This window comes from Aplidium turbinatum, chromosome 11 (assembly GCF_918807975.1).
Source record: "Aplidium turbinatum chromosome 11, kaAplTurb1.1, whole genome shotgun sequence".
In the NCBI taxonomy this organism is placed as follows: domain Eukaryota; kingdom Metazoa; phylum Chordata; class Ascidiacea; order Aplousobranchia; family Polyclinidae; genus Aplidium; species Aplidium turbinatum.
In genome coordinates, this window is record NC_137482.1 from 24,612,513 (window position 1) to 24,626,906 (window position 14,394).

At 38.6% G+C, this 14,394-nt stretch overlaps 2 protein-coding genes across 2 annotated transcripts; one reads left to right on the top strand and one right to left on the bottom strand.

The window, feature by feature from the left end:
• Window positions 1-2,181: 2,181 nt before the first annotated feature.
• LOC145780117 (uncharacterized) lies at window positions 2,182-4,011 on the bottom strand. The gene is made up of 2 exons (XM_082591829.1): window positions 3,275-4,011; window positions 2,182-2,377 (listed from the first exon to the last, which is right to left on the bottom strand). Exons 1-2 carry the CDS (start codon window positions 4,009-4,011, stop codon window positions 2,182-2,184), a joined length of 933 nt encoding a protein of 310 aa, XP_082447955.1.
• A 1,428-nt stretch (window positions 4,012-5,439) lies between these two features.
• LOC145779946 (uncharacterized) lies at window positions 5,440-12,155 on the top strand. The gene is made up of 4 exons (XM_082591638.1): window positions 5,440-5,729; window positions 7,908-8,663; window positions 9,086-9,298; window positions 10,247-12,155. Exons 1-4 carry the CDS (start codon window positions 5,550-5,552, stop codon window positions 10,796-10,798), a joined length of 1,701 nt encoding a protein of 566 aa, XP_082447764.1. The 5' UTR covers window positions 5,440-5,549; the 3' UTR covers window positions 10,799-12,155.
• The last annotated feature ends 2,239 nt before the right edge of the window (window positions 12,156-14,394 follow it).

Consider the following 14,394-nt stretch of genomic DNA (forward strand, 5'->3'; position numbering starts at 1 on the left):
GTATTAAAACATCTTAATAATCTTTCTGTCTCTAAAAGTACAGGACATGATGGAATACCTATAAGATTTGTCAAACTATCCTCACCAATAATCGCCCCTTTCCTCACCAACTTATTCAATGAGTGTATCGATAAAGGTGTATATCCTGATGTACTAAAGGTCGCTCAAGTTACCCCAATCTTCAAAAGTGGCTCCAGGAAAAATTGTTCCAACTATAGGCCCATATCACTATTGTCCCCCTTCACCAAAATATTCGAAAAATGCCTGTATGAACAAATGTACAATTATCTAACAAAAAAAGACCTGATCACACCACATCAGTATGGATTTAGACCACAATATTCCACTTCGTTAGCTGTGTCAAACGTTTGTGATAACATCTTAACTAACCTAGATAATAAAGATACAACTTGCTCTGTATTTCTTGATTTAGCTAAAGCCTTCGACACAGTTGATCACACTATTCTCATACAGAAACTGCAAACATACGGTTTTTGGGGCCTTCCATTACAATTGTTAAAAAGCTATATCAGCAATCGTCTACAGCACACGGTCGTCAATGGAATCTCTTCAAACTCAAGACAGGTTACCTGCGGTGTGCCCCAAGGATCGACATTGGGACTCCTTCTTTTCTTACTCTATATAAATGACTTACCAAATTCAACAAACATGAATGTTAAACTATTTGCTGACGACACCAATCTTACGATGAGCGACAAATGTGAAATAAATTTGCAGAACAATGTGAATGCCGAAATGCAAAAAGTTTACAACTGGTTGAAGCTTAATAGATTATCATTAAATTTCTCAAAAACTGAATACATGCTAATAACAAATAAAAAACACATAAAAAATTTTAACATTAACATTGGTAACACAAGCATTCAACAAAAAGATCAAATAAAATACCTTGGCGTTTACATAGATAACAAATTAACATGGAAATATCACATAGATAAAATTTGCGGAAAAGTAGCAAAAGGTTCATAGGCGTTGCTTAAACTCAGAAATTATGTCAACACAGACACTTTAAAAGATGTGTATCACGCTTTGATTTACTGTCATTTGCAATATTGTATTTCAAGCTGGGGAAAGGCATGTGATTTCAAGCTGGGAAAATTACAAAAAAAGGTTATAAGAATAATTACGAAACAAAATTACTATGCTCACACTAATTTTTTATTTTTCAAAATGAACATCTTGAAACTAAAAGACATACATAACATTGAAATAAAAAACATATGTACAAAGTTCATATGAATGAGTATCCGTCTACGTATTGTGATTTATTTACAAATGCTTCATCTATTCATCAGCATAACACAAGATATCAAACAGGCAACAATTATTTTATAAACAGATCAAACACAGAATTTGGCAAGAAGTCCATGCAGGTATTGGGACCAATGCTCTGGTCAGAGGTTCCAAGTAGGCTAAAAAACTTATCATTTCATTGTTTCAAAAAAGAGATCAAAACGTTAATTTTACAAAGCTACAGTGCATCGTAAGTGATATGTTATGGAAACCAACTTGTCAGTTGCTTCGGAAACTTTATTATTCTCTGCTTGCTTCATGGAATTTTGTGTTTTGGCCTACGTTATCATCAATATGTTTTTTTTTGTGCGTATGCTGTTGTTGAAGCGCGGGAACGTTTCAATTATTATTTTTCTCTTGTAAGCTTATTTTAAATGGCAAAATCGTAATTTCCGTAGGGTGGCAATTGACTAGTAGACCGTATGGTCGTCTCGTTGTCTCCCTGTCGGTATGGGAACTTGTGTAACTTTTTGTACTGTGTATATTGCATATTTCAAACATGTAGGGGAAGGTGGGGTAAAGTGGAATACCTAAGGGTTAATTCAGCACAGTTCACTGATTTTGCCAAAAAAATTAACTTTTTTTATTTGAACGTTAACTCTAACATACTTCGACAATTTTTAAATTGCAGTTTTGATGACTGCCAGCTTTTTTTATATATTTTTTTTTAATTTTAAAATTACCTCCAATAATCCACTTTACCCCACATATGTGGGGTAAACTGGACCGTTGTAAGTTTTGAGCAAATTCCGTAATTTTTTTCCACGCAATCAAATTGTTTACAATTAGCATCATTAGCGAAGAAATTATGAAACTTCACAACTGCAGTTCATAAGTCCATTACGAATCAAACTTTGAAGAATTTTTTTAAAAACAGAGTTCACAGATAAAGTTGTCATCCTTTTCATTACAACCAGCGCAGGCTTCATGCGCCCACCGCAAACATTTGGAACACTGGATCCACCCATCATTCTCTGATGATTTTGAATACATTTCGTTGCAGTAAAAACATTCAGCATCAGTGTTATTTTCATCTTCATTGATAGTGTCTTGCTTCTGATGCGTTGATGATCTGGAAGCTTTCTTTACAGACCGCTTTTTCGAGGATCCTGCTTTTCTGCTGCCACCTGATACTGAAGATCGGCTAAGTTTCACTGCGGTCAACTGTTTCTTGTACGGCGAACTTGTCAAAATAGCAGTTGCACCTCTCTTAGATTGCTTCTTTTGGCGAATATCTTTTGCTTTTGGCATAGGAAGCAGTTTAGCAGGACTTCTAATCGTGAAACTGGAATTTGCATCTTGAGGAGAGCACTGTAGGCCTACATCTATCGGCCGTGTGGGTAACGATTCAGTCATCTCCAGATGACCGGTTATATCTGGGCTTACATGGTCGATGATAGTTAAACTAGTCTCAACATTGCCTGAGTAAGATTCTGTGTTGGATGTAACAGGATCAAAAGGAATAGGCCTATCAGTAACATCCGATGGAGCAAAGTCAGCCCCTCCAAAAACTTCAGGATTGTATGGTATAAATCCACATTTCTTGAAACCGTTGATGGCATTGGTAGCAGTTGACGCACGGATATAGGCATTTCCAAATAATTTTCCAATTTGAAATTGCGTTACTACTCTCCCCGGATTGTCTCTAAGGAATTTCTCTATCTCTTGTGAGTAAAAAGTGTTCAGAGGAAACATAAATGTTACATCCAAGGGCTGCAGTCTGTGACTACAATGAGGGGGTAAGCACAAAACAGTAACATGATTTTCTCTTGCCATGTCAATGAATTGTAAGTTTCTGGTATGAGTCATATGACCATCTAGGATGAGGAGAACAGGATGTTCTTCAGTTGGTTTAACAAACGACAAAAAGTGCTCAAACCAAGAAGTAAAAATATCAAGCTGCATCCACCCAGAAGGATGGCATGAATAACCAGTGCCAGGAGGAGTTCCATCAAGCAATTCTGCTTTCATACGCTGCCGTGGAAATATGAGATAAGGTGGGACATAACCTCCACCAGCAGACATGCAAATCACTGCAGTGCATAATGTGCCTCTTTCTGCAGAGGTAATACTTCCAACCTGCTTTTTCCCCTTCATCGCAAACACCTTAGATTGCTTTGTCTGAACTGTTGTAATTCCAGTTTCGTCGACATTAAACACATTGTGTGCCTTAAAATGATACAAGTCCATCACTTCTGCTAGGAGAGCAAAAAACTTGCCTACACTCACACGATTAAACCCTCTAGCACGAGCAGCACTAGTTGGTTCTGGTGTGCGAAGGCTTAATTGAGGATTGCGTTGAAGAAATCCACTTACCCAATCAGGACCAGCAAGTCTCTTTTCCATGCTGAAGTTATGTTTGATGTGATTTTTTTGTGCCAGTTCAAATGCAAGTGATTGGAGGTGTTTCCTTGTAACCCCAAAGAATCTTCGTTCAAGTTCAAGCACATATGCAACTAACTCTTTTTCCTGAGCTTTCGAAAATGTTGAATGAAACCTTCCAAGTCCCTTTTTGCTTCCAGTGGCATTAATATTATTTCCTTTAACTCTTCTTCTAAGTGTGGTCTTGGGAACTCCGTAATCTTTGCTTGCTTTGAGGTAACCCATTTTCTTTTCGTTTACTGCCTGAATAGCCGCAGCCATAGCCTCTTCGGTCCAAGATTGTTGGGTGGATGTCCTTTGGTGATAACGAGGCATTCTAAAAAACAAGAATACAACTAAGTTAAGAACCAGCTCGTCTACTCGATCATGATTGGTGGGATATCAGAACAACTATCCACTTGAGTGCTAATTAGGCCTACACAGCTGTTGTGTGAAATATCCTACAAGATTATAAGTAACACAGCACCTAATTCGGTCAAAAAATCATAAACAAGAAAAATATTTATGACGGGGTAAAGTGGACCGGTGGTGGTCCACTTTACCCCATCTCTACATTACTATTAATTTAACTGTTGGCCAAATTTAGGCTAGTCAGCAATAAGAGTGAATCTACGTAATGCGTACGTGATATAGTGAGGCTCATTTTTGTCATTCAGAAAAACTTCTACCTTATGTACATAAGATACAATTTAAGTTACCATACATACCTTTCAATAGATCAGAGGGTGCAAAAAGTAATTTCCGTGCTTTTTTGTGTCTTCTAAACCATGAAACCTTGAATAATGGCGTCTGCAGCTACTTTTCGTCATGCTTCACTAAACCTAATGGTATCCGCACAGTAGTGAAACTTTAATAGAAAAAAAAGGGGGGTTCCACTTTACCCCGTTGGTCCGCTTTACCCCACCTTCCCCTACCTATGTTCCTGTTACTGACAAATAAAAACATTGATTGATTGATTGATTGATTGATTGATTGAGTTTAAGAACCCCTGGCATAGAGACAGCTTTATTTCCGAAAAATGCCAAAGAAAGCATGATCTTATCCTTTTGCTATGCCACCGGACAGCACCATTTTACTGTAATATTCATACCCAAATTTTTGTTGAACATGCTCTCAGAATGCCCCAAATTCAAAGTAATTTTTCAAAACTTTCTGGGGGAGGTCCCCCAGACCCCTGCCGCTGGATGTCGCCTTCGGCGATCACGCCGTCAGGCTTCGCCCACCGACCGTCAAACCACCTCCCTCCCCTTTCAAAATATCTAGCTACGCTACTGAATTGGATCATTGTCATTAGGGCCCGCAAAGCATATTCCGCACAGGGCCCGACATAGCCTAAGATCGGCACTGCGCGGACCACCAGTGGTCCGCGAACCACAGTTTGGGAAACCCTGCTGTAGGGTAGCAATTTACTACAGTACCTAGATCGTGTATGGTCGTTTTCTTTTCCGTCTTCTTTTCAGTATGAGAACTTGTGCCACTTTTGCAGTGTATAAGCTATATAACTTGCAAAGTTCGAACATGTACTGTTCTTGTTTCCGGCAAATACACCATTGATTGATTGTTTGAAACAGACAAAATAAAAGTTTTCTCTCTCCCTTCGGATGAAAATTATGGCAATGGTGATTGTAAAAACTTGTGCGTATAGGCTACGTCATAATGAAAATTATAGCTTATCAATCTCCTAGCAACCGTACCTTTCTAAGCTCATTTGCGAATAACTTTTGATGCAAGGTACATATGAGATGTTGTACTTACTGTCATTCTGTTGTTTCGGGTACAAAGCATTTGTGCTAAGCATACTTTATTTCCATCCTTTCTTGAGAGATTACTTTGGTGAAGACACTTTGAGCAACATGCTGTTGTTGAGGTGGTTGAGTTTGAATCGGGTTTTTGAAAATGTTCGATGCTTATACACGACTATTTTCGAGTTCAAGTCGTTGGAGGCATGGTTCCATGGAATAATTTATATCATGTTTATGCTTTGGTTTGTTGTAGCCATAAGAAAAATCCTTCACGACAAGAATAGGCAAGTGGTGAGTTTTCTAGCCTATAAACTTAACCTAGGCTAATCGAAGTTACCTGTTCAGTGTTCATAGGTTGTCGCCAAGAACTTCTTGCCGTTTTTCAGCTGATTTTTAAATTTAAAAACATATCATTAAAACCTATCTTCGCGCAGATTGCCTTGCAATTTAAGCCAACTATAACCTATTCAGCCCTGGCCTCTGGAACTTGGTTAGGTTGATCACACTTTTTTGCTGATTGTAGTCTACAAAATCTAACTTACAAAGTAGGGGAGAGAGGGGCTAAAAGTCACACGGGTAAGTTGTCACAAGCGTGAGTTTAGCGCACCCAATGTAGGAAACTACTTTCTGACGTCATAAAAAGCGAGTAAGTTACTACTTCCTTGGTTACACGTTGAGATGGGCAATGTTGTTTTAAGCAACAGAAGTGAACATAATCTAGAACTAGACAATAACCTGTAGTGATTTTCTGCTTCTTACGAAGACGAATTGCCCAAGGTAGGTATTTTGATATAACTTAAACGTTTCTGAATATATACGGAATCTTTTTGTTCCTGTTAGTAGTGACTAATGTCAGTAATATATGGATAAACTTTCGTTTAAAATGCTGAAGCATGTTGACCAGAATTTGGAATTTTGAAACTAAAGATGCTTTGGGGTAAGTTGTCATATTCTGTGGCAAGAAAACAGCCGCTAAAAGAGTGATAAAGTTTCAAAAGAAGACCAAGATTCCAGCACCAGAATCATCAAGTGATGACAATAAAAGCTCAGATGAAACAGCCTTGTGCGATGATGCCACCGATGAAGACTCAGATGATGAAAGTTGTATCCAGACACCACTTAGTCTTGATAACATAGATATTGACGACCACATTCTTGTAAAATTCGAAAGTGATCGAGCCGCACAATCGTCGTCGTCGTCGTCGTCTGAGCTTGGGTGGAGGCTCTTTGTTGACAAATTTCGTTTCTCATCTGGTTGAAAGCAGATGGTACTCACAGGATGGGGCACGAGGAGCCATTTGTGAGAGTCGCACAATGTTACGTTGGGACAGTTTTAGAAGTCACCGAAGATCAGAGTAGATCAAACTTCATGCGGAAAAAATGCCTTGATGAATTTGGAAACATGCAGTTTCATTTTCCTGAAAATCCTGATACTTACCTTCACCACTAGAGGATGTTGTCTTCAAGCTTCCAACTCTAGTTTGTGAACAAACAAAACGAGGAGCAAACTTGTTTAGCTTTCACTGCTCTCAATTATCTGAGTACAATGTGCAGTAGTTTTGGACTCCACACAAAAGCCAATTTTAAAAGTAACAACAAATACCATACTTGTAAAGTGAATACTATGTATAATTGGCATTTTAATGGAGCCTATCTGTATTATCTTATTCATTCCATTGTACTCTATCTTAAATAAACTTTATGCGTTACAAACTGCATGTGACAATTTACCCCAAGGTTTGTGACAACTAACCCTGAGGCGGGGGTAAAAGTCTCACCTCAGTGCTCATTTAAAATGTTGAAAAATTTGGATAAAGAATATAGTTATGTGGAATATTATATGGACTTCAAGTACTCGAAGTATGACAGTAAACCTTAGTTCGTAAATGTTTAAGAAATTCCCACCCAGGGAGTGTAGATGGTTTAATTAGTAAATTTTGTGACTTCTTGCCCCCTCTTCCCCTAAGCCTGCGACTGCAGCTTTCCTCTTGCGCTAGCTTGGTTTTGTATGAGATCATGTTTCTCTATTACAGGGAGGCGTGAATAAACTGAATATGCCATCTTTGCCACAGACCCAGCCAGATAATCAGAATTTTGTATAATTATTATGCTAACGATTCAGACGCTGTCGTTGAATCAATATAAAAAACTGATTTGTTGCAAAATCTGCCTGATATATTTCCAAAAAAAGTTGTGTTTTATTTTAAAACCAAGATATATTTTGGGGGAGAGTAAGATTAAATTTTGGTAAAAATTTCCCCCCAACCCCCCGTGGCTACACTCCTGGAGTCCTGGGGATGCAATAAAGCACAGTCTACCAAAGCTCAATCTGTGAAATTTCTTCAACATTTCTGACCTTTTTATCTGACATTTGTTATTTGGATATCCTTGTCTTTAAATATTGTTTTATTTAATGTATTCATACTTTGGTTTAAGCAGAAAGTTCCATACTCCCCTATGTTGCTGCAGGTCATTCGCGCCATCAGACAACAGACAATCGAACGGCACGAATTTGCTGCTAGCGTTTGCAACGCGCTTCTTGTTGCCGAAAGAGCGCGACTTTTTCCGCGAAAACGAAAGTCGAAGGTAGCAGGTCAAAGAAGGTCGTCCTGTTGTCGGCGACCAATTTGTGGGAGAAAATTCACTGTTTTGTGGAACAAACTCCACAAGTTGCATCGGCGAAGTGAAGATCCTTGTGAGGAAAAAGCTGCGGAAGTTGATTTTAAACGTGAAAATGAGGTCAAAGTCTGTCAAGCCGCTGCCTCGCTTTTGAATAACTTTCCCGTTGACTCAATAATACCCCAAGCATTCTGCAACCCCACAACATTCTCTCAATCCTCCAATGTCGTCAATCAATTGTCCACTTTTGATGGCAATGAAATAGAACACATGTCACTTTGTCAGTCAAATAACAGCTTAAACATGGAATCTTCTCTTCCTGTATCAGACACAGCTGAAGTTGAAAGAAGTCTAGGAAGCACAAAAAGCATTACAACCGATCTAACATCTTGCCTGTACTCCTCTTCGCAAAGAAAGAGTCTTAATCCTTGTTTTATTGAAACCGAACAGCACTTCATAGACAGTGGTTACCATGAAAACAGCTCAACGAAAGTATTCTTTTCAACCCCAAACGTGCAAGCATGTGAGTTCCTGCGTGACATAGAAGCTTTCAACGAGATGAGAGATGTTCAGCTTTCTCGCAGGATCCTTCAAGCCCAAACACAAGTTAGTTGGAGCAGAACTTATACATAGGTTGCTATTTAATAAAACAATTCTGCTGCGACGTAGAAATACAGCAGAGGTTAGATGTAACACACGATCAGTGCGTAGGCTATTTGTGTTTTCTAAAAACTTATTCAAATCTCACTGATAAGTTAATGCGATGTTTGGTATCGAAGAGCGGTTTTGTGCTTAACAACTTGTTAAAATGTTGTCTTTGTTTTGTTGCTTAAGTAGTAAAGAAAGTCCAAACTTATTACCAAAGTTATAGGCTATCATATCAAACGAAAGCCAATATTTCTTTACACAAACCAACCATTCACATCGTTAAGTTTGCATGAAAGATGTTTTCAGTTCGAGTGTGTTTCATTCATGATTTTGTTTTTCTAACGTGTCGTTTGATGTTGCTGGATGCTTCGCTGTTTCAGGTCAAACGTGAACTGGAGACCATCAAGTCCAGTTTCCATATCCAAAAGGAAGAAGTTGAATTTACACGATCTCAGATCTACAACTGCCCGGAGTTGAAAAGCCGTCGCATGGTTCTTATACAGCTCAAAGCACGAATCGAAGCTGTGGCAAAAGAAATGAAAATTTCCCAGGAAAACTGCCGTCAGCTAAGCAAGCAGCTGCAGCCAACAAAGGTTTGATCATTGATGGACATTGTAGAGGAAATCGTTTCTGTTTGTCTTGCATTCGAAAACAATTTGTCTTAAGTAGCTGGTTTTAAATATCATAATTTTTTGGGTCCCAGAAAAAAAATTGCAAGCAGTCAGCAACAAAGAACGGCTACAATATTGGTGGGTTGCCTGATTTGCTTCGTTTTGCAGAAGTTTTTTCTCTTGGCCTCTTTTACTGCAAACTAGCCAGCTCCATAGAGCACGTTCCCTTGGATCACTTATTTCTGAAACATATCTGCATATGTCCTTTTCAATTCGTGCAATTCACTTTCGGCACTCCTTGGGCAACATCCACTCATGAAACGTATTGTTCAACCTTATTCTTGTATTTCCTTTATAATATGCATCACTACTGCCATCTTAACCGCACAGACTTCTATCAAAGCAAACTATCAGCAGCACATGAATATGTTTGAAAATTAGGTTAACCAACTTATGTGGCTTACAACCTGACAGAATTTACAAGTTTATTAAACATCGCACCAAGACTTTTCTCAAACAATTTTCCCCAAAATAAATTTACCGTAAGAAAGGTATTAAGCCATAAGAAGTGTGTAGTGCTCAGTGAGTTGTAGTATTTGTTAAGTTTGTTATTTTTTACAAGTTGTAGCGTAATTTTATAAATATCTTAAACTTCTAAAAACCATTGCACAGATAAGTTGATAAGAAATCGCTTTGAATAGATTTATTGCGGTTTTGTAAATTTTGGGTTACTTTTAAGAAATAAACATCGGTTAGCTTTGAGTTATTTATACGTAACACTTGAGATAAAAACTTAAGAAACACCTGGCAACACTGTATTCTAGTTTTGCTCGCATTCCGTGTTCTGGAAATTCGTGGTTTTGTGTCTTGCCAGGCCACTTTTATCCTATTGTTTTGTAAAGTCAATAAATCCTTGTTTTGTTCACACAGGATGACGCTCTTTGTCAGATTAAGATCGATCTAGCTTGGGAACAGAAACATGGCGAGCGCTACATGAAAGCGTCGAAGGACATCGTGCGTCACGTCAGATCCGCTATGGAAACCAGGTTTCGCGGCATGAACTCGGAAAGCAAACACAAGAAAGCGAAGATGACAAATAGAAACTGGTGTTACGACTGCACTGCTGGCCTGCACGCCAAATATATTATCAGTGGTTTGAACGAGCGAATCAAGAATGGAAGTGGAAAGATATTATCCAAGTCTGACGGGTTCGATGAAGATTGCATGGTGGTGATGGTGATCAACTCGTGGTACAACGATCTTGAGCTGAACAAGTGTGTTTCGATGAAGACGAAAGCTGATAAGATGGAAGCCCTCCTAAAGAAGGTGCTGAGGGACATGTATGTGACTCGCTACTACAAACGCGGTCAGCTGCTGAGCCAGAGCTACCTTACTGTTGGCTTTTACACTTACGGATGTGCACACGGCAACCTCAGTGGCACCACGCCGACAAACTCTTCGCATCAAATGCATGGATTTTGAATCACTATGGGACGTACACGTCACAGACGGATCCCCATCTAGCTTTTTCATCGTAATAATGCATAGAAACCATTGCCAATGATTTGCCAGAGATGCTTGGTGATGCTTGGTGAGCCGTAATTTTCTGATCTTATCGCTTTGTGGCATATCTTTGGCATCGATCGCAGAGGTAGGCCTATCCTAAATTTTAAGTGTTCAAAGTTTGGGTCATATTAGTCAAATTGCATCTTGACTGCGCAGCAATAAATGCTCGTAAAAACTTCTTGAACTGATGCGGAGTTGGAAGTAGATTCTAAGAAACTTCAAATCCGTAAATGAGATAAATGCAGTAGGCCACTTCGAGAATATCTTCTTTGATCAAAAGATAGTGATGGTCTATCGGAAGAGCAAGCAAGACATTGGGTTTACCCTCATTGGGAAGTTGCTGGAAAATGAACCAAGGTCTTTCATGATAAATCTTGTTATATTTTAACCAGAAAGGTTTATATGTGTTTGCATGAGATGTATGTTTGCCTTTTCCTCAACATTTTTTGTTTATTTTTATCAATATACTGTTTTAACTTATAAATGTCGTTTCTGACAGGCTTCGTGCATGCTGCAAGGTCCAGGCAGGCAGTCAATGCTGATCCAGTGGTGGCCTTTGGGGTGGGCAAACTGGGCGACCTCCAAGGCCGCAAATTTATGGGGCCTGCGCTTATCCAAAATATCCACAAATAAAATTTACATTAAGCACTAGCAGAAAGCAGTAGGATAACTTAACCTTTTCCACCATAGTTTATAGTATGGTTTTGTGTGTGATATTTGTTTGCCGACCTCCATCACAGAGGAAAATCTGTTAAAAAAATGCTCTGAAGCATCCTCAGAATTTGCTGGAGACCTTGACAGTGAAGAACTTTCCACTGAAGTGCAGAGCTTCACAAGAATAGATTCACCATTGAAAACAAAAGAAACCACAGTTCTCTCTGTTCTACAGTAGCCTATCTGTATCAAAACAAACTGAATGTTGTGTACCCTAACTTGTGTTCGTTACTAAGACTATTTCTTACTGTGCCATTTACAGTAGCTTCAGGGGAAAGACCATTTTCTAATCTAAATTAATCAAGAAAATGAAGTATCTTCTGACAGGTGTCAAAACCACAAACGTTTGGTTGGATTAGCTGTTGTTTCAATTGAGCACAACGTGGGCAAAACATTGGACAATGCTTCTCTTATTAAAGAATTTGCCGCAATAAAAGCTAGAAAGGTGCATTTTGTGTAAGTGCTGCTGACGGAGGGTGTCGGACTCGGAGGGCACTGGGTGTGGTGGTACAACATAGCATCAGAGTGATGTGAAGATGTCACAGCATGAAATACACCTTTCTTGCTTACCATCGCTATTTGTTGTTGTATCATGTTAATTCCTTTTTGTGTTATTGTGATTTATGGTTATTTGAGTTTGTTTACTTTAATTTGTCGATACCGGGCTGTCTGTAGGGGGGGCCTCATATTACTTCTTGTCCAGGTACAAAAGAATTGACACGGTGAGAAAGCAAAATAAACATAGCCTGGTCAAATACTTCAAAAAACCGGCTTTTCACACCCGGTATGGTTTTGTGGTGGAAATCCACCACCTTAGATTGAGGAGGCCAGCCTGTTTAGTCGAGGTGCTTGTAGAAAGATAGTATAGCTCGAAAATTTGTGGACTACAGCATCTGTTCCCAAAATTTAGAATAGCGGGACCGGCTAGGTAGACAGGCTAACTTTCTGCTATGCAAAAAAGTATTGCCGCCCTCGGATTAATTTACAAGTATTCATTTGGCACTCAGAGCGGTTTGAAACCCTTTCTCTAGAATAGTCCTACCATATTTTCATCGCCTAAAAAGAGGACGAGTTTCGCCAGCAAGTAAAATTGTACGTTGCAATTACGTTGATAAAAAAGGAAAAAATGACAAAATCCATAGGTTTAAAGTTTGCTTCAATAAAACGAGTGATTCAAGAACGCTATAACCAGCACAAAATTTCGGGGAGGCCAAATTAGTATAGGGTCTCCCACAAAAAATTTTTATTTTGAGATTGAGCATTGTGAGAGTGAGAGTGCTTTCAGCCTGAATCCAATTTAAAACTCTGTTAAATGATGCTATTGCAGAGGGTAAACAGTTTATTTAGGCCTAGGCTAAGTTATATAAAACCACAACAGCTGTAGGAATAAATAGAGTAGGTCTATGATGGCTTAATATTAGGCTTCAGTTTGTCAATAAATACAAAATAAAACACAGGCCTATAAACTTACTTGTTTAAAGTTCATATTACATCTGAGTTGTAGCCTACGTCGTACACAAAAACAAATTTTCAACATTACAGTAGGCTATCGGTAAGCAAAACGTTAAATAACAAAATTGCATATCCCTGCCTCTGACTACTGTTAGTACCAAAAGTGCTACTCAATGCCGCATCAACCAGATCAAAGGAATACTTCATCTTTTAATACACTTTTCTGCAGCTTTTCAAAAGTTTACAAGATTGTTAGTTGGTTGCATGTACAAATGTATTTCGGAGTGGAGGGTGGATGATTGCCTTCTTTGTCCTCCTGACTACGCTTTTAGTTGCTAACATTAATTTTTTAAATTTCTTCAAGAAAATTTTATACTGCCAAAGAACGATTTCAATAGTTCATGTGTTGCAGGTTTGTAGTCTGCAGTGTTGTGTAAGCCCTTGCCTGTGCCTATCAATAATATTTCGAAAATCTGTCTGAGGTGTACTCACCACCTCTATACAGTGTAGACTACAAGGCACATTCCACGTTACTTTGAAATAGGTCAATTTAATATGTTACCTTGTTTAATGTGCAATGTGTTTACTTCGGAATATTGTATTATTTTCTTAATTTTTGAGGAGGAAACAAAATTTTCTAACGTTTAAATCCACGTCTGAAACCCTATGCGCCCAAAGCGGACAATGAGATTTATAACATTTAACCGAGTGAGAAAACTTTGCAAAAAAAGAAAAAACGGCAAGAAAAAAGTTTTTTCTTGGGGGAAGGACATGTAACCTAATGCTACCCTCTGGGTCAGGGCCGTTGACAGGATTTTTCGGGCCCGGTACCAACTTATTTTCGGGCCCTCTTCATCGACAATGTTGTGAATATAAAGGTTGTGTACAAATTTTTATTGATGTCGTTTAAGCATGTTCATTTAACAAATCTTGCGTGATCTTAAAATTTCTTGAACCGCAAAACTTACTATCCCTATCTAGCGGTTGCTTTTTTGATCTTTTATTTGTCACATGGCGCTAGAGTATTGCTTCCCGATTCATCGATGTTTCACTGGTCATTTTAGGCTCACCAGAAGAGAATTTACAGCACTGCAGACAGTGAGAAAGTTTTCAATTTGATTTGGGAAAGGTGTTTGGGCCTAAGTCAAACATTTGCTGATTACTGCAATCTGAAAAGCGGTTTTGGTCTAATTTTTAGTGCAGAAATAGGGATAGCAATCTTCTTACCTGTGCCATTTCAGTTTTTGAGTTTGAACTAATATTAGCCTGTTTATTTTGAAATTCGTGTTTCGGATAATATGCGTGGTTAGGGAAATCACTATACTAGACGAAATTCTTATTTTACT